General features: G+C 53.3%; 1 protein-coding gene across 1 annotated transcript; it reads left to right on the top strand.

Annotated features, from left to right (window-relative positions):
- The first annotated feature begins 14399 nt into the window (after positions 1 to 14399).
- Positions 14400 to 19908, top strand: TMEM185B (transmembrane protein 185B). The gene has a single exon (XM_046658901.1). The coding sequence runs from the start codon at positions 14830 to 14832 to the stop codon at positions 15880 to 15882; it is 1053 nt and encodes a 350-aa protein (XP_046514857.1). The 5' UTR covers positions 14400 to 14829; the 3' UTR covers positions 15883 to 19908.
- The last annotated feature ends 2194 nt before the right edge of the window (positions 19909 to 22102 follow it).

Raw genomic sequence — 22102 nt, 5'->3', positions numbered from 1 at the left:
AGAATGCACCGAGGGGCAGATAAACTTCAGTGAGGCTGAGATGGTCGCCTCCTCCCCTGCTTGTTGCTGCTGCCCCTGCCCCCATCCCTGGGCATCAGGACTATGGGGACTGGAGAGACAGGTATGAGGCACTGGCGATACACTCGGACTGGGAGACACAAAGATTCTGGCATTCGACATCATTCATTTAACGATTACTTCTTGACCCCAAACCAGCTGCCAGGTTTGTGCTGGGTATTGGGGTACAACACACCCTGTGGGGTGCAGGGATGGGAGCCTCGAGGAGGCTGAGGCCATCTTTGCCCACTCTGCCCTCCTGCCAGACCCCATGCTGCTGGTGTTCAAACCCTCCACATGCTCTGCTCACCTGGAACTCAGCTGAGGGAGCAGCGGGAACCCAAACGGAAGAGCAAAGTCCGTGAAGGAGAAACGCCCAGTCGAGGACGAGCGAGGTGTTCAGCCTAGAACTTGATTACAACCACGAATGCAAGGAAGCAGGACCACACGGGGAAAGGAAAGCTGGGGGTCCTAGGGGAGGACCCAACCATCTTCCTTAGTGGGGCCGAGTTCAAGACAACTCCAAAGAGCGAGTCAGAATTTTCCACCTTTTACTCCCAAAGGGCTCCATGAGGCTGCAGGGGGGCAGGGAGGCCTGGACCAGCTCTCTGACTCAGTCAGGGCACCTGCACACAGCACCCCCAGGGTCAGCACCCTCCTCCACCTCCTCCCCTCCGGGATCTGCCTCTCCCCGCCCGCTCCACACAGAATCAAGACCCAGCGTTGCCCCTTCACCACTTGCAGTGACTTTGCTGCCTCCGGATAAAGTCCAGCTCTCAGCCTGCCCACGAGGCCCAGGTCACCAGCCTCCTCCAGCTGCTCAGAAGCCCAGCACCAGCCTCTTCCGCCTGCCGCTCCCCCAGTCATTTCACGCCCTCCTCCTCCCACCCCACTGCCTCCCCCCGTGTGCTCTACTCTTTCTCTACTCATCCTTCAAACTCAACCAAGTAGAGGGCCTTCCCTGCCGCCCTACCCCCTCCCCGAGAGGTAAGGTGCCCTCCGGCTTCCTTCCGCCCCAGAGGATGGGGACTGCATCTCACTCTGTATCCCCATGCCTGGCATAGAGAAGGGAAGGAGTGAAGCATTTATTGAGAAGCTACTGTGTGCTGGCCACTTTCAGGAAGGTCATCTCAAATCATGTTCACAACAAATCCACAACACTGTATTGTCCCATTGTACAGGTAAGGAGAACCAGAAGAAAAGAAGATTTCAGAGGACTTCAGAGCAAAGAGTCATCATAAGAGAGTGAAGTAAGCACCCAGATGTGTCCCAGGAGAGGTGACACTTGAACTGAGCTTGAAAAATGAAGAGGATTCTGGCAAACACAAAGGAAAGAGAGAGACAAGGAAAAGGAGGGCATTCAAGGAGGGGTGCTGAGAGAAACGAAGGCCCAGAGGTGGCAAAGCCCAAGAAGTGATTGGCAAGGCTAAACAGGGCTGTTTAACAGAGGAATCGGGACATTCTTAGAAAACTCCATCAGCAGCAGAAAGCCTGGAGTGACAGGAAGACACCCGGCCTGCCAGGGAAACAGGGAAGTTTCTGCACAGGGCTGGGCAGCATTTTAGAGAATGGTAATGCTTGCTGACAACCTCCACATAGAGATCCCTTCCCAGGAGGCTGAGGGAGAGACCCCAGAACTCAGCTCCAGAGATGCTCTGGGATGCAAACCCACGGTTACCACCTGTCCACAACTCACCTCTCCTCCTCCTGGGAGCCCTCCAGTGCTGAGTGCTCCTTACCTCGGCTTCCCTCAGCCCCTGCTCTGGTCTCTCTGCGGCTGGGCTCACACACTCAGGGAAGTGTGTGTGTGTGTGTGTGTGTGTGTGTGTAGCTGTGTGCACACGTGCTTGTGCTGGGGCAAACCAAAGGTGGGGCCTGTCTGCCTCTTTCTCTGGGATCTGCACGCGGCTCTGGCTCCCAAAGCTCAGCTCTCGGACTGGCTGCAGCAAAAGGTCCCAGCTCCACAGTCAGCCGGGGGCACACGCCCCTGAATCTAGAGAGTGACACAGAAGTCTTCAAGGAAACAAGGCCCTGGGGAGCCCCGTGCCCCGGTACACCCCCACTGCACTCCAGGGAGGGCACGGCTAAGGGAGGAAGAGGTGTTGTGGGGGGCCCGTCCCCCTGGGCAGCAGCCAGCCCTGCGCTACAGTCACTGCACACAGCCTGGCTCTTCCGTCTTACAAGCGATTGAAGATTTGGCCAAACCACTGGTCAGACACATTTCCCCCCAAGCCCCATATTAATTGGTTTTTGGATTCTACAACCCAAACTGCCGAGCTGGAACTCCTGGGTGTCCCACAAGGGCTTAGATGTGGAGGCCATGACCCTAAAGCCAAAGCTGTCAGACACCTGGGCTGCACCTGCCCGTGCAATGAGCCTGGGAAAGCAGCTCTGCAGGCTGCGCCTGAGATGCCCGGGCTGGCGGGTTTCCGAGCCCAGGGAGACCCTGTGGGACGGGCGCCCGGCCAGCTGCCCTGGTGGCCCCTAATGAGCGGATGTGTTCTGGTTACTGCACCTGAGCTAGAGATCCTGGGGCTGCCTGGGGCTCTGCAGCCTCTGCCCTCCCCCTGCGATGGTCGGGCCCAGCCTGGCCCCAACAGCTCCTTGTCTCATCGGCTCCAGCCTGACAGAAGCAGACAGAGGAGGGCAAAGCTGCTTGCTGCCCCCCTTCTCCATCCCTCCCTCTCTGATCTTCCTCGGGAGAAAGGAGTCGATCAGGGATTTTAGTTATGTATTCTGACATCATGCTTGAAGCATAGAACGTGTTCAGTAAATGCTACTTTCTCCTCAGCTGGTGGTGGGAGGTCCTGTACTGATGGTTCAAAGCTGGACTCCGGAATCAGACCAGCTGTGCACCCCGGCTCTGCTGCTTTCCAGCTGTCTGAGCTTGAGCAAGTCACTAACCATTCTGAGCCTCGTGGTCTTCCTGTGCAAACATGCGGACAATGATAGTATCCACTTCACGGCCTGCGACAGTGCCTGGCTCACAGTATGTGCCACGTAGTGTTCAACATTATTTATCTTAAGCAAGGAATCCAGCCATGTCCAAACGAGGGACTGGGACAAAATAAAAGCTCAAATCCAGTCTTAGGGGCTGGAGACACTGCACCCCGATCACTGCCTCCACCTCTCATTTCCGTCTAGAGATGGGGTCCTGGCTCTGAGAAGCAGTAGACAGTTCCACGTGTGACTCCCAGTCCCTCCTCCCTGTGGACCGCGGCAGGAAGTGCCTCTGTCACCCAACGGGAGTTAGTCTTTAGCACAGACCCCAACAGGAAGTAACTCTTTTTTTTTTTTTTAGGATTTTATTTTTCCTTTTTCTCCCCAAAGCCCCTGGGTACATAGCTGTGTATGTTTAGTTGTGAGCCCTTCTAGTTGTGGCATGTGGGACGCTGCCTCAGCGTGGCTCGATGAGCAGTGCCATGTCCGCGCCCAGGATTCGAACCAACGAAGCATTGGGCCGCCTGCAGCGGAGCGCGCGAACTTAACCACTCAGCCATGGGGCCAGCCCCAGGAAGTAACTTTTCCCACCAAAGAGGTAACAAAATCGTACTCCCTTCTCCAAAGCTACATACAAAATGCTGATCTTGACAGAGGTTAGAATGCAACTTCCAGAAGACCTCCGTCCAATCCCAGAGAGAAAGGGATGAGACTGGTGAGGAGGGCTTGCGGCAGCAGGCAGCATTCCCCACACTCTGTCGAAGGGAAGCAGTGGATGAGACTGAAGACAGCAGACTGCTGTAATAATAGCCCTTCTCTAGACAGGAGAGCAGCTGCCTCTCCGTTACAGAAGTTTCGGAAGGCTTCCCACGCGAGAACTGGTCTGGCGCTTCCCCAGCCCACACTCAGCCAGTCCCCCAGCACAGTGGGTTCTAGCACCACCCCATTGTATAGTAAGAGAAAAGAGAGGTACAGTGGCCAAGCTGTTTGCCCAAGATCTCGCAGCCAGGAAGCAGCAGAGGTGGGCTCCAGAGCAGGGCTGCCCCACATACAATCCAGGCTTTAAATTACAACTCTGCCCTGCAGACAGGCCAGAATCCACCCCCATGGGCGCCAGGCCAGGAGGCAGCCTCGCCAGCGGACAGAGGGCAGGACGAGAAAACAGGGGCTGCACAGCCAGGTACGAAGGAGCTGGAAGAAGCAGTGCCTAAGACTATGCCCCTTGCCAGCTCTGTTGAGGGTATTTGCTTTTGGAGAGAAGGACATGAAGCCTGATGCCTGATGTGTGCACCTAGAAGCCAGACTTCAAACGTGTGCCCGGGGAGCCAGACCCGACCTGGCTCTAACACCCCTGTTCTCTCCACCACGTCTCCTTTGATCCCCATGTCCAGGTGGGGCGATGCAGGAAAGAAATGAACGGGTGATTACATCCAGATGTTTATACTGAAATATTTGGACAACACAGCAGCCGTTGCAGAACCCTGCTCATGGGAAGTCTGCAAAATCTGCTGGTTGTTTTTGTGCTATCCATGACAGAAACATGATGTCAGTGCTCAGACCAGGGTCACAAGAAAAGGAGAAAAGCCAGCTGCTTAGGAGGGGGTCACCCCTCACCTCTCTGTCGGCCTGGCCACTGGCCTTGTGCAACCTGCGCCTCCTGATGGCAGTGATCTGTGACGGGGGGAGCAGGGCCTCACAGCCACCACCTGCTCTCCCGTCACCTTGCCACAATCTTACTCCCCTCACTGCCTAAATTAGTACACCAGAAAGGGGGTTCTGATCCTCACCTCCTTTCACTCAAGGGCAATGCACACATTTTTTAATAGTTAGAAATTGGGGGGTCCTGCCTGGTGGCGCAGTGGTTAAGTGCGCACACTCCGCTTTGGTGTCCCGGGATTCACCAGTTTGGATCCCGGGTGCAGACATGGCACCGCTTCACACGCCATGCTGTGGTAGGCGTCCCACATATAAAGTAGAGGAAGATAGGCACGGATGTTAGCTCAGGGCCAGTCTTCCTCAGCAAAAAGAGGAGGATTGGCAGCAGATGTTATCTCAGAGCTAATCTTCCTCAAAAAATAAATTAATTAAATAAAAAGAAATTGGTAATTTAGGAAATAATTCTTTTAAAATAACTTCTAACCAGCCGTGTGGCAGACACCCTGTGGTGTTTTCTTAGTTGTTGTCCAAGCTGAGCATCAGCGGGGACATAATCCTTCTCATTCCCTGTGCCACTGGAGGGACGAGGTGGGAGCACAGGGACCTGGGTTCAAATCCTGGCTTGCAGAGTCGGGTGGGTGCTTGGCCTCTCTGAGCATCAGTCTCCTCCCTGGAAGGTGGGCAAACCCCTCCCCCCACACACCAGGCCAAGTAAAGGGTCGCTCTGCCCCCCCAATCACTGCCATCGTCATCATTCCACTAAACAGTGAAAACTGATTTGTCTCCCCCTTTTGAAGCCCCTTTCGGCCCAAAGGGGAAAACTGGGCCCTCTATTTACTTCTAAAGGTGTTCTGTTTGTTAATTAAAAAAAAAATCCTAGGTGTTCTTTGTACCTCTGCTCCCCACACACCATATGATTTATGACGACCCCTTTTGCTGATACATCTGTTGTGGTGGTGCTGATGGCCGTAAACCATCTTTATGGAGTTTTTAATCACCCACTTAGAAACTGTAAAATAAAACCTCTTTCCTCAAAACCCTGCTCTGTAAAAGCACTCGGAGTTCAACAAATTACCTGTCTTCACGGGGGAAATCTAGTCATGCTGGGTTTGCAATCGGAATTCATTAGGTGAACAGTAATTCACCACCCCGAAGGCCCCCTAGATAAAGCCGGGAAGTTTATAGCTGTTTCGGGCAATTTGGAAAGAAACCCAGCGACGGTAAATAATTTTTATGTTCTTATGAGAGAAAAGTGTAAGAGCAGCAGGAGCCCCGCAGAGTTCCACATTCTCGCCTGGGCAGGAAGCTGCTCTGTGAGAAGGAAGGGCCTGCTCTGTCTAGGTTTTAATCCTATAATGCGTCTCCAGCCTTAGAGATGCATTTTCAGATTAGATTCAGCTGATACGTGGGGAGAAAGCATCCTGGTCTCAGAGGTTAGCTGTTTCCTCTCCTTGCAGACGACCTCAGGTGTGGGGCCCCGGAGGCAGCCTGAGATTTATTTCTAGACTTAGTGGTCCCGGCTTGTGGTTTCGTCACATGAGTCAGCACCGGAGAGACCTCGTATCTCTGATGAAAGCAAGAGATGAGCTCCGGACCAGACATACTGATACGACCTCCCACAGCGGCACAGGGCATTGGTTGGGGATAGAAACACAAACTGTGAGGGCTAAAAAGGCTTTTCAGGGGCCACCTGGCTGATGGTTCTGAAACCTGGCTGCCTGCTGGAATCATGTGGGGAACTTCAGAAAAATGTGGATTCCAGGCCCCACCCCCAGGCCTCTGACTTGGTGAGTCTGGGTTTAGGCTCCGGAATCTGCCTGGGTTTTACCAGCAGTACAGCATTCAGACTGCATTTGGAGACCCCTGACCCTTCAGGCCCCCGAACTTATAAGGCAGAACTGGGCCCAGGCTGGAGAGTGAATCAGATGCCAGTCACCTGGTCGTTTACTTTAGTTATATAACTGAAGTTCTCCTCTAGTTACACTCCACCTGACTCCAACACCGATCAGACAGGGACCCCACTTCCCTGCCGGGAATTCTCCTCTCCAGCAGCCGAACGGGGGAGAGGGAGAGAGCAGAGGAGCATGTCCATATGTTGATCACCTGCTAGACGTGCCAGGCCCTACAGCTGTATTACTCACCTCCATCCTGTGAAGCACACATCACTATCCCCATTGTACAGATGAGAACCTAGCTTCAGAGAGCCTGACTCATTAGGTCAAGGACACACAGCTGGTGAAATGACAGAGCTGGATTTGAAGCCAGGTGGTCCCTTCTTGGGCTCATGCTCTAATAGACCCGGGGCCCTCTCAGCATTGGTCTGGTTCAGAGTTCTGTTACAGCCACAGCACAGCCTCCTCCTCTGATCACCCAGCTGGCCCAGTTGTCACCCTACAGCTTATTTTCAATGCTTCATTTTTCTAGTTGACTTTTAATTGGTTTCAGCCCACTGACCTCTGGTTTGCTCTCTGGCTCTTTCAGGGTTGTTCAGTGTTTCCTGTTTGTGCCCTGTGACTGTGTGGCAGACTAATCAGGCCTCGGGGCCGGGCCCAGGAGACATCTGCCTACAACAGCTGACCGATGAGCGAATGGCTGGACGCACATGTGTGGGCCCAGCATCCACCCAGGCACCCAAATCGATGATCGCCACTGATGCAGCAACGGGTCTGGGGATTAGAAGAACAGAAAGAAGCTGCCGTGGCCACAGGAGCCCAGGAAGCAATGAGCTGAGGCCAGAGAGAGAGGCCGGTCAACCTGGGCCTTGAAGGGCGTGGTGAGGCATTTGGAGTTTGTCCTGAGAAGTGAGAAGCCACTGAAGCTTTGATGCAGGGAGTGCGCACTCCTGTGGCCTGTGTCACCATGTGGTGCCGTGTGTCTCCTGCACTGCTCAACCGACAGCCCCTTAAAGGCGAGAGCTGCACACTGTTCACAAGGTAACTCCAGGGTGTGGCTCTGAAGGACACTCAGAGACATTTACTTTATTTGTTTGTTTGTTTATTAGTGTTTCCTACTTTGTACCAGTCAATGAAAGAATGAAAGGCAAGCCAGAGGAAAATTAGGATGAAAATTTCACAACTTGTTCTGCCCCAGTAAACTATCAATCATCCAGGTCGCACTGTCTCTGAATTTACCACAAATCCAGGTGCGAGCAGAACTGAGGATTACCTTTGTACAGTAAAAAAAGCTTTTGTTGAGTAAATTAAGAGAGCAAACAAGAGTGGAAAGCTTAATTCACACGTGCAAACTGCTTAAAATATTTTAGTAGCGCCGACTTAAACACAAACCATTGATGCTTGAATTGCCTACAACCCGTTTAACGACATTCTGTAATTCAGGAAGCTTCCCGCCCATACCCCCAAAAAGAATAGTTTGAATTAATAATATTTGGATGCCTCAGTTTAGCAGGTCGTAACATTCTGAGGTTATTGTGATCAACCCCGAATAAACCACTGACCCCACGTGTGCACACTCACACACGTCAAAACCAGCCCGTTTTTAACTGACTTTTAATTTTATGCAGCCCTACACCTGAGAAAACTTGTGGTTTCAGCCTCTTTACCTCGTTAACGTTAATTCTCCACTTTTTTGGAGTTTTCCAGACTGAAATCGCTCGACCAGCTCTGCCAGTTAAAGGCAGATTCGTAGCCAACTTGTGGTGGCACTGACTGTTTCTACAAAAACACAGAAGAAAGAAAACAAATCAGCCTCTGAAAACACGGGCTTTATTATCAAGGGTCTTCAGAATTTTCATTCCTTCAACTGGCAATTTGATTCTGGGAATTAACCTAAAGAAAGCATCTGAAAGAGAAGGAAGCCGTGCGTACTAAGAAAGACCACAGTGCTGCTTATCTCAGCAAAGAGCAGCAATAATCCCAAGACAGCCACGGAAGGGGTGAGTGAAGCATCAGACAACCCTGTGAGTAATATTGTGCAGCCATTAAAAAGACATTCGCAACGTGTTTGTGTTAATCTGAGAAATGTTTCTATTTCTAGAACTTCATCACATTTAAGACACTACTGATTATAAGACACACCACTATTTCATGAACCACAAAGGAAGAAAAAACACCCGGGATGGGTTGTCTAACAAGAGGCATCTAAGTAAAGCTGGGACCCCAAGGGCTATTCCCTCCATGTAGGGGGAATGCTAACAGCCCCGTCAGGCAGAAATCATGTGTCAGCCTTGGCCCCGGGTGCAGGGAGGGAAGAAAACCGTCCCTGCGAACACGAAGGAGCCCGAGCCCGTCCTCATACAGGATGGAGTCTGAATGTGCACTACAGACATGGTCTGAAAACACCTCAAGCAAATGTGTAACTGAATTTAAGTTTACGGTACAATCCTCTCAAGTGGGCAGTGCCCCCAGGTGACTGTTGGAAGCAAGTAAGACTCCCCTTTGGAAGAGCTGAATTTCAGCACAGGCTGACGGCACCTGTGAAACACCAGCAATCTTATCTGCAAGCTTGAGATGTCCAAATGTGAAAATAAGCAAGCCTCAGAATTAATGTTAAGCAAACAAGCAGAATAAAATGGCATGTGGGCAAGAACATGTCTTTGCAGAGATGACCAACTGGAAGGGAATACACTAAAATGTTAACAGTGACTGTCTATAGGTGGAAAGGGCTTTTTTAAAAATGACTCTGCGTTTTACAGATTTTCCTAAAGCGAGCATGTATTTAGCGACCATATAAGAAATAGGAGAAATAAAACAGGGTGACATAAGTAGGGTCGGGGATGACTTCAAGTGGGGTGGTCAAGGAAGACTTCTTGGAGGAGGTGACAACTGAACTGAGACAGGGCCAGCATGGGAGAAGTTGTAGAAACTGTTCACTGTGGCATCCTATGTCAGAACAGGGCCTAGGTCACAAGCCAGATGCTTGGAACATATTTGTTAAATGAATACATGAGTTAAGGAAAAGCTGCTAAGTCTCAAGGGGTCCCAACCAGAGTCTGGCTCTTCAAGGAGGGGTCATTCTCACCGGACTGAGCCCATAAACAGGGCCAGGATACCAGCTGGACCAACAGGAGGGCTCAGTAGAAAGTCTGTAGCCTCCCGTTTAGCAGAGAACCATGGCCAGGGTGTTGGGCCTCATTCTATCCAGTCTCCCCATCTGTGACATGAGGTTAGTGCCTTTGCCACCACAGCCCCTGAAAGTCAGCTTCAGATGACACAGTGCAGCCTGAGGAGCTGGTGGGCTCCCAGAGGTCCTCACTCAGGCCCAGGAACACCTCCCTGCAAACCCGAGACAGACTGGCTTTAGACAGGCTGCCCTGTCTCACGGGGCTGACCTTGCTCCCCTGTTCAGCACAGGGAAAAGATGCCACATCAGCTCCAGGCTTCCTGCCCGCCTGTGCTTTCCTGGATCCGCTTATTATGTAGAGGCCTGTGCTGGAAACTGTGGATCCAGAGTAGATGCAGCCCTGCCCTTGGCAGAGTCACAGTGCCCTGGGACAGGCAGATGAGCAAACACAGGATCCCCATCTCCTGTGGGGTGAGCCCTGGGCCGACCACACGGCAGCGAGGATAGGCCCACAGACGGAGGGACACCTCATCTACGGCCAAGGCAGTAACAATAGCCACCAATGGGATGGGATAATTGAGCATAGTCCGGGTTTTTGTACACTGTTTCATTTTACCCTCACAATTTTCTGAGGTTATCTCCATTTCACAGATGGGGGCTGGCGCTCGGTCACTTGCCAAGGTCACAGAGCTTGGAGACAGCAGTGCCAGGATTCACACCCTGGCCTTGGGGTTCCAGAGTCCATGGGCACACTACCACACTGACGAGTGTGTGTGGGCAGCGGGGGAAGCACGGAGAGTGGGGAGGAGGCTATTGCAGGAAGAGGTGAGCGCCTGCTACGCTTAGGGACTGGGGGCCCAGGGGTAGTGGTGGGTGCTGAGGCTGATGCAAAGGGCCAGGAGCTGTGGCTTCCTCGTGAAGAAGCTGATGTGAGCAAATCCATAAATGGGTCCTAAAGGGAAAATATCCCCTGGGCTTTCTGTACAGGTCATCCCCCTGCCCCAAGCCACCTACTCAGGACATTCAGCAAGGGGATCCCAGTGCTGTCCCCCTGGTCTGTGTATAGAGGGCACTGGGGCAAGGGCTCTCTTTGGAAACCCAGCTCTCCCAGAGCACTGGCCCCTCACGGTCAGGCTCTCCCCTCGCTTAGAGTAGGAGGAGCTGCGCTGGGCCTGACAGCTGGTACTGTGCAGGATTCTAAAGATGTCCAGCATTCCCACCCGTCCACCCTGGTTATTCAATCAAACACTAATCAAGGTACTGCTGTGAAGGGACTTTGCAGATGGCATTAAGGTTACTAATAGGCTGCCCTTAAAATAGAGATGATCCTGGATTATCTGGCTGGGCCCAATGTAATCACATGAGCTCTTAAAAACAGAGAAGGCAGAAGAGAGATGCAGCAAAGCGTCGAGTCTCGGAGAAATTCAACAGCCTGAGAAGGACTCGACCTAACGTTGGTGGCTCTGAAGGAGGCGACAAGCCAGGAGATGCAGGTGGCTGAGAATGACATCCACCTGACAGCTAGCAAGGAAATGGCAGCCTGAGTCCTACAAGCATGCAACTAAATTCTGCCAACAAACTTGGAAGCAGACTCAGCACCGGAGCCTCCGGAGGGAACGCAGCCCGGCCAACACCTTGACCTTGACCTGAGACCCAAGCAGAGCACCAGCCAAGCCACCCTACGCCCAGACCCTGAGTTAGAGAAACTGGGAGATCATAAAGGGGCATTGTTCTAAGTGGCTAAGTTTGTGGCAATCTGTTACAGCAGATATTGGAAACTAGGAACTGATACGTGAGCTATCTGAAAACAGACCACCTGGCTGGGGAGCGGACAGCACAGGGCCTGGGATGCTGGCCATGAGAGGACTGAGTCTAGTGCTGGTTCCACATTGCTCAGCGGAATGAGGAAGGAAGGGAACCAGTGGATCTGGACAAGAGTGTCGCACTCATGAGTAGAGTCAAATTAACTCACTCATCCACTCGAGTGACATTTCTCAAGCACTTGCTATGACATAAGCACTGGCTGGGTGTCTGGAAGGCAAATCTCATGGGGAGAAAAATGGCCAGACTCAACCCAGTGACATGAGTCCCGTGATAGGAACAAAGCCCCTGATGCTGGGGAAGGTCAGAGAAGGGTCATCAGTCCACCGGGGGGTCAAGAAGGTTTCCCAGGGTCTGAAGCCCTGTCTTGGGTTTCGGCCATCCAGGAAGGAACGAGGGTCAGGGTGTGTGGGCCACCTCTGAGGAGAGAAGAGCAGGGCCATGGAACGCAGAGACCATGCACAGCACATTCACGGGAAGGTCAGCAGATGGGCAGGAGACCACAGGAAAGGGACAAGGGACTTGGCCAGCAGGTGGGCCAGGGAGAGCTCAGGAGGGCTCCCAGGTCAGAAAGGGGAGTTAGGAATGAGGATGCTAAGCAGTTGGGACATCTCAGGACCCTATGCACCACGACTCGGGAGAGGCAGGCCTGCCCTGGTGGGCGAGAGCACCCACACCACCACACGCCCTCCGTAAATGAATGAATTTACACTTTGTGTACCAGCCTCATGGGCAGCTCAGTCATCAGCACCTGGCACACAGCACACAGTCCATGTTAGCTTTCAAGGTAAACATAAACACATGAGCAGGTCCCTGAGAGACAGACCCCATCAGAGAAAACAGCAGAGGAGGGTGTCCGAGGTACAGACTGGGGGTCCAGCATGCAGGCCCGGGAAAGCCAGCTGAGGGGACGGCAGACAGTGGCTCTAGCACAAACCTGGAAGCAGGCTCTGACCTCCCGCAGCAGTGGGGCAGCAGGGCCACAAGGCACCTCAAGACCCCATTCCTGGATGAGGAGAACCAGGCGCTTGTCTTAAACGAGGAGCTCTAGAGCTGGGAAAACACGCTCTGCAAAGCTGGCAGCAGAGGCCCTGAGGTCATGTGGCCTCAGGGAGGAGACTGGGGAGGATTTCTGACTGTCCTAACAGGGACCGGAGGACGAGGCTCTGCTCCTGCCTCCCTGCAGAGCTGCAGGCAGGCCCCTCCCCGCCTCACCCTTTCCTCTCCCCAGTGTGGTAATATTAATAGCTCCCATTTCTTTAAATACAAAGTGCTTTCCAGGTATTGAGTCATCTAATCCTCAAAACAATCCTATGGGCTTTTATTAGCCCACTTCACAGTCAGACTGATACAGCGCTTTTGAATTTTCAATTTTGTCTTAGCTGAGAAATTCCCTCTTGAAAGGAAAGATTAGAGCAACGGTGAATGACGGAAAGGGGTTGAGGGAGAAAGGCTAGAGCCGCCCTTAGCTGACATTCCCCCACAGTGACTCCCCAGGGGGAGACCCAAGGGGCCCTGAAGGCACATCCTGCAAGATGAGGGTTCAGGGTTGAGCCCTGGGTAGCGGCAGGGCTCACTCAGCTGGGAGTCCCTCTCCCAGGACCACCCAATTGCCCCTCGCTGAGGTGGAAGCCAGTAAAGTCCTAGGGAGATCTTTGAGGGCTGGGACCGTCCACCCCACCCCACGTCTCATGAACATCCTGCTGATGCTGACCTGGGGACACCCAGCTCCTGGGTCTGGACCAGGGCCCTCACTTCTCTCTGAAGAAGCCCTTCCCTGTTACCCCATGGTGACCCTGACAGCAGACCCATTCCTCTGAGGGCCTCCCCTCCCAGAGCCCAGGGTTTGAGTGCCGGTACTCCATACCCACTGCAGGGGACTGTCCTGCGCAGGGCGGGTGGGAGCTGAAAGGCAAGAAGCTTGAGCAACCAGGGCTCTCCTGAGCAGAAGAGTGGAGAACAGAAGGAGGAGTCTTCCAGGGTCTGCCCCCCTGGCGAGAGAGGGGCCCTGCTGCAGACCTGCTGGCCCTCGGAGACCACTCATGCCGGCCCCCAACTTAGCCCAGGAAACTGAGGCAAAGACAGAAGAGGGTGAATTGACCCAGCTTTCTCAGCTGGTGGGTGGTAGGGCAGGGCCTGGACTAGAACCCCAATTTCTTGAACTCTGGTCCAGTGCCCTTTACCCAACATTGTCCTGTGAGAATCAGACTGAGGCATTCAAAATGAGGATTAGGGGTTTAAAGTCTAGAGCCCTCAATCTGGGTGTCTATTCTGCTCCTAACCTGCCGGGTGAGCCGGGGCAGGAAGCACCTGCTCCCCGGGGCTTTGCCTAGGGGCTCTGCGGGGTCTACCACCCTCCCCAGCACCCGCCCGCCACTTTTGGGGTGAAAGGGGAAGGTGTAAGACCGCCGCCGCGGCCTCAGAGCCTGAGAAGTGACCGTCGCTCCACCAGGCGGAGTCTAGCCCTGGAAGCCATGTGTTCCAGGCAAAGCCCCCACTTCACCCCATGCATCAGAGTACCGGCACCCACTCCCTCGCTCGCAAACTCCCACATTCGCCTGGCCCCCGCCTTCGCTCGTGCCCACGCCGTCCTCCCACCGCGCTCACCGCGCTGCAGTCACCTCGAGAGCCTGAGCCCCTGGGTCGGTTGCCGGCGAGGGTGGGGCAACCGCGGCGGACCGCCCCCACCCACCCCGGCCCCGCCCTCCCCCTGAGTCCCGCCCCCACCCGCCCCGGCCACGCGCGCCGCCTGGGCCCCGCCCTCGGCCACGCCCCCAGCCCAGCCTCCCTCCTGGGCCCCTGGCCCCGCCCCAGCGAGGCCCCGCCCCTGGGCCGGCCAGGAGGATGTGAGCTCACTCCCGCCTCCCTGCCCCCGCCGCCGCTGCCAGGAAGCGTTCGCCGAGGTCGCGGCCCGCTCGCTTCCAACGGGCCGGCCAGGAAGTCAGCAGCGCGCCGGGCCCCGGGCCGGAGTCGCCCGCGCCGTCCCTCCCGGCGCCTCACGCAGGAGCTGCCTTTCAGATGGGTACGGAGTGAAGGCGGGCGGCGGGGCCAAGGCAGCGCCGGGCCCTCGGTCATCGCACCGCCCGGGCCCGCGGGCCGCTGGGAGAGCGCGGGCGCGCACGCCACGCCCACCGCGCGTCCTACCGGGCCACGTGACCACGCACTCACGTGTTCCGGCTTTTGGCGCCGCGGTCGGACCCTCTTCCGGGCCGCCCTCGGCCGCTGCCCAGCGAGAGTCGACATAGGCCGCAGGCCAGGCGCGGGAGGCGGCGGAGACGCGGCGATCGCCGAGTAGGGCCGAGCAGCAGGCCCGGGCGCGCGGGCAGCAGCCTCGCCATGAACCCCAGGGGCCTGTTCCAGGACTTCAACCCGAGTAAGTTTCTCATCTACGCCTGCCTGCTGCTCTTCTCGGTGCTGCTGCCCCTCCGCCTGGACGGCATCATCCAGTGGAGCTACTGGGCCGTCTTCGCCCCCATATGGCTGTGGAAGCTCCTGGTCATCGCCGGTGCGTCGGTGGGCGCGGGCGTTTGGGCCCGAAACCCTCGCTACCGCGCCGAGGGGGAGGCGTGCGTGGAGTTCAAAGCTATGTTGATCGCCGTGGGCATTCACCTGCTGCTGCTCATGTTCGAAGTCCTGGTCTGCGACAGGGTGGAGAGGGGGACCCACTTCTGGCTGCTCGTCTTCATGCCACTCTTTTTCGTATCCCCCGTGTCCGTGGCCGCCTGCGTATGGGGCTTCCGACACGATAGATCGCTGGAGCTGGAGCTCTTGTGCTCTGTCAACATCCTGCAGTTCATCTTCATCGCCCTACGGCTGGACAGGATTATCCACTGGCCGTGGCTAGTGGTGTTCGTGCCTCTGTGGATCCTCATGTCGTTCCTTTGCCTGGTCGTCCTCTATTACATCGTCTGGTCCCTCCTGTTCTTGCGGTCCCTGGATGTGGTTGCCGAACAGCGAAGAACACACGTGACCATGGCCATCAGCTGGATAACGATTGTCGTGCCCTTGCTCACTTTTGAGGTTCTGCTGGTTCACAGATTGGATGGGCACAATACGTTCTCTTATATCTCCATATTTGTCCCCCTTTGGCTTTCATTAATAACGTTAATGGCCACGACATTTAGGCGAAAAGGGGGCAACCATTGGTGGTTTGGTATTCGCAAAGATTTCTGTCAGTTTCTGCTTGAAATTTTCCCATTTTTAAGAGAATATGGGAACATTTCGTATGATCTACATCATGAAGATAGTGAAGATGCCGAAGAAACATCGGTTCCAGAAGTTCCTAAAATCGCTCCAATGTTTGGAAAGAAGGCCAGGGTAGTTATAACCCAGAGCCCTGGAAAATATGTTCCCCCACCTCCCAAGCTTAATATTGATATGCCAGATTAAACTTATTTCCTAGAGAGTGCCCACAAGAGGAATAGAAACCACACGCACACACACTCCACCTTACTTCTGCCTCTGTTTGTCCATCCCAAATCTAGAACTAAAAACAGGCTCTAAACAGGATCATCTCACGCCTCGTTTGAAATTGACGCCTATCGGTAACTCGTCAGCATGTGCTGTAGCCGTAGGCTATTTTCATATATGGCTGTGTGTGTGTGTGGTGCGTGCGCATGTGTGCGAGAACTTGCTTTCCAGGTCGGTGCTTAAGGAGCTAGCTGGGAGCAGGAAGTTGGATTTGTTTTAGTAGGTCTTCAAATGGGATAACTGCACAGCTGGAGGTTTGTTAAGGAGCGCTATATATATCAAAAGTATTGTTTTAAAAAGTATTTTTATACACTGCTAGCCCAAAATTGTATTTCAGATTGTGCCTGTCGTGACATAATCAATAGCAAATGTAAAGAATTCTCTTTCCCACCACTTGTTTATAAACCTCATAGTTGTTATTTTTAGTGTTCCTACTGTTAAAATAGTTTTTCCTTGGGCTTTGTTGAGACTGGTCTTTAATAGCCTAATAGACGGATTTTCCTAATGCAGTGACTCCATGCATACATGGTATTTATGTGAATATTTTAGCAATGTGATATGTTATGTTGAATTCTAGTTCTGTGCAGTACAATGCATTATGTTAAAGTATTTTTTTAAGTTTGTATGTGAAGCTGTATGTTTCCCGCAGATGTCCTTAAAGATTGCTTCGAACCTTAATATGTACCTGGTGTGGGATGATACCAAAGTACTAGGCATGAATATAGGGATTGAAAATCTCAAGGATCTTAACATTCAGGTGTTAAATGACTCGGTCAGCACAGTTTTAAGGTCTCTCTTAGAAGAAGCAGCCACCATCCTTTGGGAACAGGTGACGTGCTCCAGCGTGGTGCCAGGCCATAAAGTGACACTGTTATTTAGCACCTTGAATTTTTCCCACACAGGTAACCGTCTCTTCGGGAACAACCAAAATAAGCAACAAGTGGTTGTCCATTTCTAAGAATCTTAGAACATTAGTTGGCCATAATATAAAGTATTACTTGTCATTGGAAAGTTCGAGAGAGTGGCTTTAACCAAAAATGGCCCACAGGATCAGGTATTCTTTTAAGGTCCAAACTTTTTGATGTGTCAGCAACAGAGAAATAATAGTTCAGGTTATTTTCTAAATAAGTACAATGTTTCTTTAGGTACTGGAGAGGACAAAAACCAGATCCTGGAAGAAGAACGTTCCTCTTCCTGAGAACAAATAAATATTTTCAAAAGGAGGTTAAAATGAAAAAGAAGATTGGTATTACTGGGGAGAACAGTGGAGGGAATCCATTTTTATTATTAGCAACTTAGTAGAAATGATCTCTCTTGGACTCCATATGAATTAAGTAAATAGTTTAATTTCCTTGGTGAGGGAGCGTGCCAGCAGCAGAATCCAGCCTTGGGCACCTGAAAGCCTAGGGGGGCTGCAGCTCAGTTTAAAGAGCCAGGACGAGCCAAATTCACACACACACACTGCCAGTTTACACCAGCCGTGAGCATGTGGGAAGCAGCCCTGAGCAGCAGTGGGTGTGACATTTATTTCTCAAAGAAGGATTCATTCATTGAGTCTCTCAGATATTTATTGAGGACCTACTCGGAGCCAGACATGGTGCTAGGAAGTGCGGTACATTAGAGAGCAACACAAATGTGGCCCCTGCCTGCACACACACAGTGGACAATTAAAAGTGCTCAGGACAGAGCCTACCTGGGGGAGGGAACAAGAGCAGGGTATGCAAAATGCCTGGAAGGAAGCTGCTGGCCTCAGGGTGACCTTCTCTGGGAACTTCAGGCCCCTCGGTTTTCAGGAGCCCGGTGCCCCGAGTTACCCCTCCACCCCCAAATAATATCTCAAAGACATTGACTTACGCTTGAGGAAGATGAGGAGTGGAGGCACAGGCTGCTGGAGGGGTTGAAGGGCGGGTTTCAGGGCAGCAGTGGGATCACCAGCCTCTCCTGGCTACATTTTCAGGCCAGGGGGCTGTGGGCACCTGGAACAATCCTAACCTGATGGGTCGCTCTCCACAGTCATCCAACCCATCTTATCTCCTCTGCCCCAAGGATTTGGAGAGCCAGTGTCTGAATGTGATTACAAGCTTTCTCACCCAGACAGGTCATCCGCTGTCAGACCTCTTTCCTGCCCCAAAACCATTAAGGAAAAACAGCAGGAATGACAGGTTGTAGAATGTGGTTTAGTCTATAAAAGTTAATATAAGCTCAGCTGTGCCTTGGGATTTACCTAATTGCCATGCAACTCTGACTGTCCACAGTGTTTAGCGCGTGTCAAATTCTGTAACTAGTTTGTTCTATAAGATGGTGTATTAGTTTTTGCTGCAAAGCAACCTCAAAAATCTCAGGGGCCTACAATTACAAACTCGCGCTTTGGGGTCTGCAGGTTGGCTGCGGTGACTGTACTCCAGGCCGTGGATCTGATCGAAGTCTGCTCCACAGTGCGTTCCTTAGTCTCTTTTGGGTCCCAGGTGAAGGCATAGCAATCCCTGAGGCCCTTTCTTTCTCATGGCAGAAGCACAAGAGGCCAAACCAAACCCTGCAAGCACAAATAGAGCCCCTGCTCATGTGTGACGTGTGAAATGTACCTGTTCTGTTGGCCAAAACACAAGGCCACGCCCGCCCTCAGTGGGGTGAGCCAGTACACCGCCAAGGCACAGTGACACAGTCTGCACGCATGCTGCAAGGTAGTTTTAAAGCCTGGAAAGGAATCTCAAAATTTGTGGTAGATCATGAATTTTTTCCCCTCTGCTTTACAAACATTCCATCATTTTTAAAAGTTAATTGTTTAATATTGTAGTAATAATTAGAAGGGAATCTGTTGGGGGAGGCCGGGGGCCTGGAGTGAGCTGGGGAAGAGTGTGTCTTGAGACGCATCTGTAAACTGAGGAGAGGCCGAGGAGGCTCCGCGTGGGACAGCTGTGTGACAGTGCCGTCCTCCAAGGCCTTCTCTGGGCGGCTCTGCAGGATGCTAGGAGAGGCCAAGCCTGGGCACAGGGAAACCAGCCAGGCAGGAGGAAGAAGCAGGGTCTAGATAGGCCTCGGCAGCACGCTAGATGAGGGAAGAAGCCGACCCTCCCAGCAAACGTGAGAAGGTGACATTCCTGGCTCAGTAAAGGGAACTTGGGGGATCCAGGGAGCTCGCAGACTGACGGGAAGGCTGACGTCAAGCTCAGCCAGCACGTAGGGGTCAAGGGAAGTTGTGCTGCCAGAAACGCAAGCAAGTTCGTACCGCAGGGACCGTTTGGTGTGATGCTCCAGCTGGTTTCCCATCCCTGGCCACGTGACACTGCCACCAAAATAGAAAATGCTACCAGTGTTGCCCCTGCTGCCATGAGTAATCCCTCAACTGTCTCTGCCAGGAGCTCAAGATTAGAGTACCAGAAGGGGGGATATGACTGGGCAAACCTCAAATATGCATCCTTCTGCGGCTTCCAGAACAGGAGAGGAGACTGTGTCTGCCTCCCTTAGCTCTAGCAGGAGGAAGTAGGACTCTGCTAAAACTCACTCAGTAGAGGATTTGCCCGCAAAGGAAGGGTGTTCGGATGCTGGGTTACCAAAGATAATGACAAAGTCACTACACCAAGTCCCTTGGCCATCTGAAGTACATTCTTCTTCCCACACTTACACTTCAGAAGTACTGCTTCCGTCCAGCATAATACAACCAGCCTCGCAACACAGGGTGGCTCCTCCCTTCCCTAAGGAGAGAGGAGATCATCCAAAGCTGCTTCATCGATCACTTCGTCCGACATGCTGCAGCAGGTTGAATGCAGGAGCAGATGTGGGAAAGCAGCTGCCTTCTATGAAGCCAGACGTTTAGAGGTTTGCAAAATGCAAAACAAGGCCACTCTTCTACTTCCAATTGTTTTTGTTTTGGAAAATACGGTTATTTTTCATTTAAAAAAAGTTAATATGTAATGGATTTATTGTTTTTAAATGAATTAATAAATATTTTTTAAAAGTTATTGGCTTTAATTTCTACCATGGTAAGTGTTACTATAACTCACATAAACAAAGGCTTGCTGGGATCCTCAACAATTTTTAAGAGTGTTAAATGGATCCCGTGGACCCCTTTGGACTTTGAGGACCGCTGTCCTGTGTCAGTGGGCGAAAGAGGGAGGAAGGCAAATTACAACTGAGTGAAGTCCCTATGACACAGAAAGGAAGGAAAAATAGGTCCTCTCCCTTCTGTGACAGATAGCGGGATGGCCTCTCTCCTCTGCGACTGCACGTTCCCGTTATCCTCCGCTGGCACCTCCCTTATTTGGGTTATTTAACCCAGTGGGTCACTCACACCTTCATTCCTGGGGGCCCGAGCCCTTTGCTGGTCCTGCTGGCATCTTTCATTTAATTTCGGCTAGAGCTAGGAGGGGCCTAGGGAGCTCCTGCATCCTAGCCTTAAACCTCTTCATCTGGCAGCAACGCCATTGCCCCCCGACAGTCCATCAAAAGGGCAGCTGTGTTGGCTGGGGTGTTTGGTCCTGACCACCAGGAGGAAGTAGAGATGGACGGTCACTCCCCCAGAGCTCACAGGCCACCTTCTCTCTGTGTTTTCAGGATGTCCTGTTTGTTAAACAGATTACTGAGGGGCAGGGCAGGGGGAAGTGGGTTTTGAAACCTCTCTCCACCACAGCAGCTCAGAGCTCCCTGGCTCCCCTCTTGGCCCCTCTGCCTCTGCCCCCACCCTATGTGGCACGGCCCCTCCCCCAGGCTCTCTGGCTCCCCTCTTGGCCCCTCTGCCCCCACCCCATGTGACATACACACACACACACACACCCAGGCCTGAGCCACAACCAGACACCCGGGGGCCTCATGCTTCCTCCTGCAACGTGAGCAACACTCTGATGCAGAGTCTGGGGCCACGTGGTCCATCACATCTCTTGTCCCACCCCACATCCTCGCTGGTTCCCTCACAGCCCTGTCACAGGGGCCTGCCCTCCTGGACAGGTGCCTCTCCCCACCCCCACAAGTGTCACCAGCCCTCGTTCCTCTCCTCCACACCATGACCCTCCTCCTCTGTCCCCATGTCAGCATGAGCAACTCTAGAGCTGAAACATGCGTGGCTGAGGTCTCATCTCTCGTGGCCGCTCTGGCACTCTGACCTGGCCCTTCCAGGCTTTAAGCAAGGGCACTGAGTAGTATGGGAGGTTCAAAGACTCTCCCACCAGCCTGGGACATTTCCGGGAAGCCAGTCCCCTCACACGCTGAGAACCAGCCAGCAATGAGAACAATGGGCCCCCCTCCAGTCTGTGGCAATGGCCGCAGGCCAGTGCTGATATCCAGTCAGGGCTGCCCCTGACCACCCTGCCAGGCTGCCCTGCCACTCCCTCTGCCACCGCCCCCACCTCCCACTATCCAGCATGTTTAATGACAGGATTCCCTGTTTTCAGAGGAGGGACCCCTGCTGTCCTGGTCGTTAAATATTTTTAACATCACTGAAGGCCCTTTCTCTACTCAAGGGCTGACTTGCCCTTCTCTTGGTTCCAGCTCTGCTTAGCCTCACACTCCACCCTCGACCCCTGACTGGCTTTTGTCCCCTTGCATGGGCCACCGCAGCCTGGTCTCCTGGCTGACCCTGAGGACCAGGCCAGACTCTGCCCGAGCGCAGAAGTGCGTGCTGTGACCCACAGGGGCTCTAGAACAGCAGGTGCACCTTCAAGAGCTGGGCGATCAGGCCACGGCCGCCCAGCCCCAAGTCCCCGCCTCAGGAGGCCAAACAGGGTCAGAACATCCAGTCTGGGACAGTCCCTGATGGCCACCATCCTCCCAAGAGGCTTCAGGCAGAAGTCATGGATGGGGAGGTGGGGCCTTGCCTGGGATGTCCCTGAGGCCCTGCCAACCCAGAGACTCTGCTTGAGGACCCTTGGCAGGTGAGAAGGGGGCATTTCAGAGCAGGCCATATGGGCCATCCAACGCTCCACTGATGGCCTGGGCCAGCCCCAGGGGTCCGTGGGAGGGAAAGGCCCAGAAAGGGAGAAGGTGCTGGCCTCTCCCTCAGGAGGACAGCATGCCCCCACAGCACAAGGTCAAGTGACAGTCAGCTATGTGCCAAAAACATACTGTCTCAGTCAGCTCAGGCTGCCGTAACAAAATCCCATAGACTGGGGGACTTCAACAACACAAATTTATTCCTCACAGTTCTGGA

The sequence above is a fragment of the Equus quagga genome, chromosome 4 (genome assembly GCF_021613505.1).
Source record: "Equus quagga isolate Etosha38 chromosome 4, UCLA_HA_Equagga_1.0, whole genome shotgun sequence".
NCBI classification, from domain to species: Eukaryota; Metazoa; Chordata; class Mammalia; order Perissodactyla; family Equidae; genus Equus; species Equus quagga.
The sequence above is the reverse complement of the archived record's forward strand: the minus strand, read 5'-3'. Positions and strand labels throughout refer to the sequence as shown.

Excerpts from the sequence above, each read along its gene's own strand:
- TMEM185B (XM_046658901.1), top strand. The coding sequence starts at position 14,830 with ATGAACCCCAGGGGCCTGTTCCAGGACTTCAACCCGAGTAAGTTTCTC.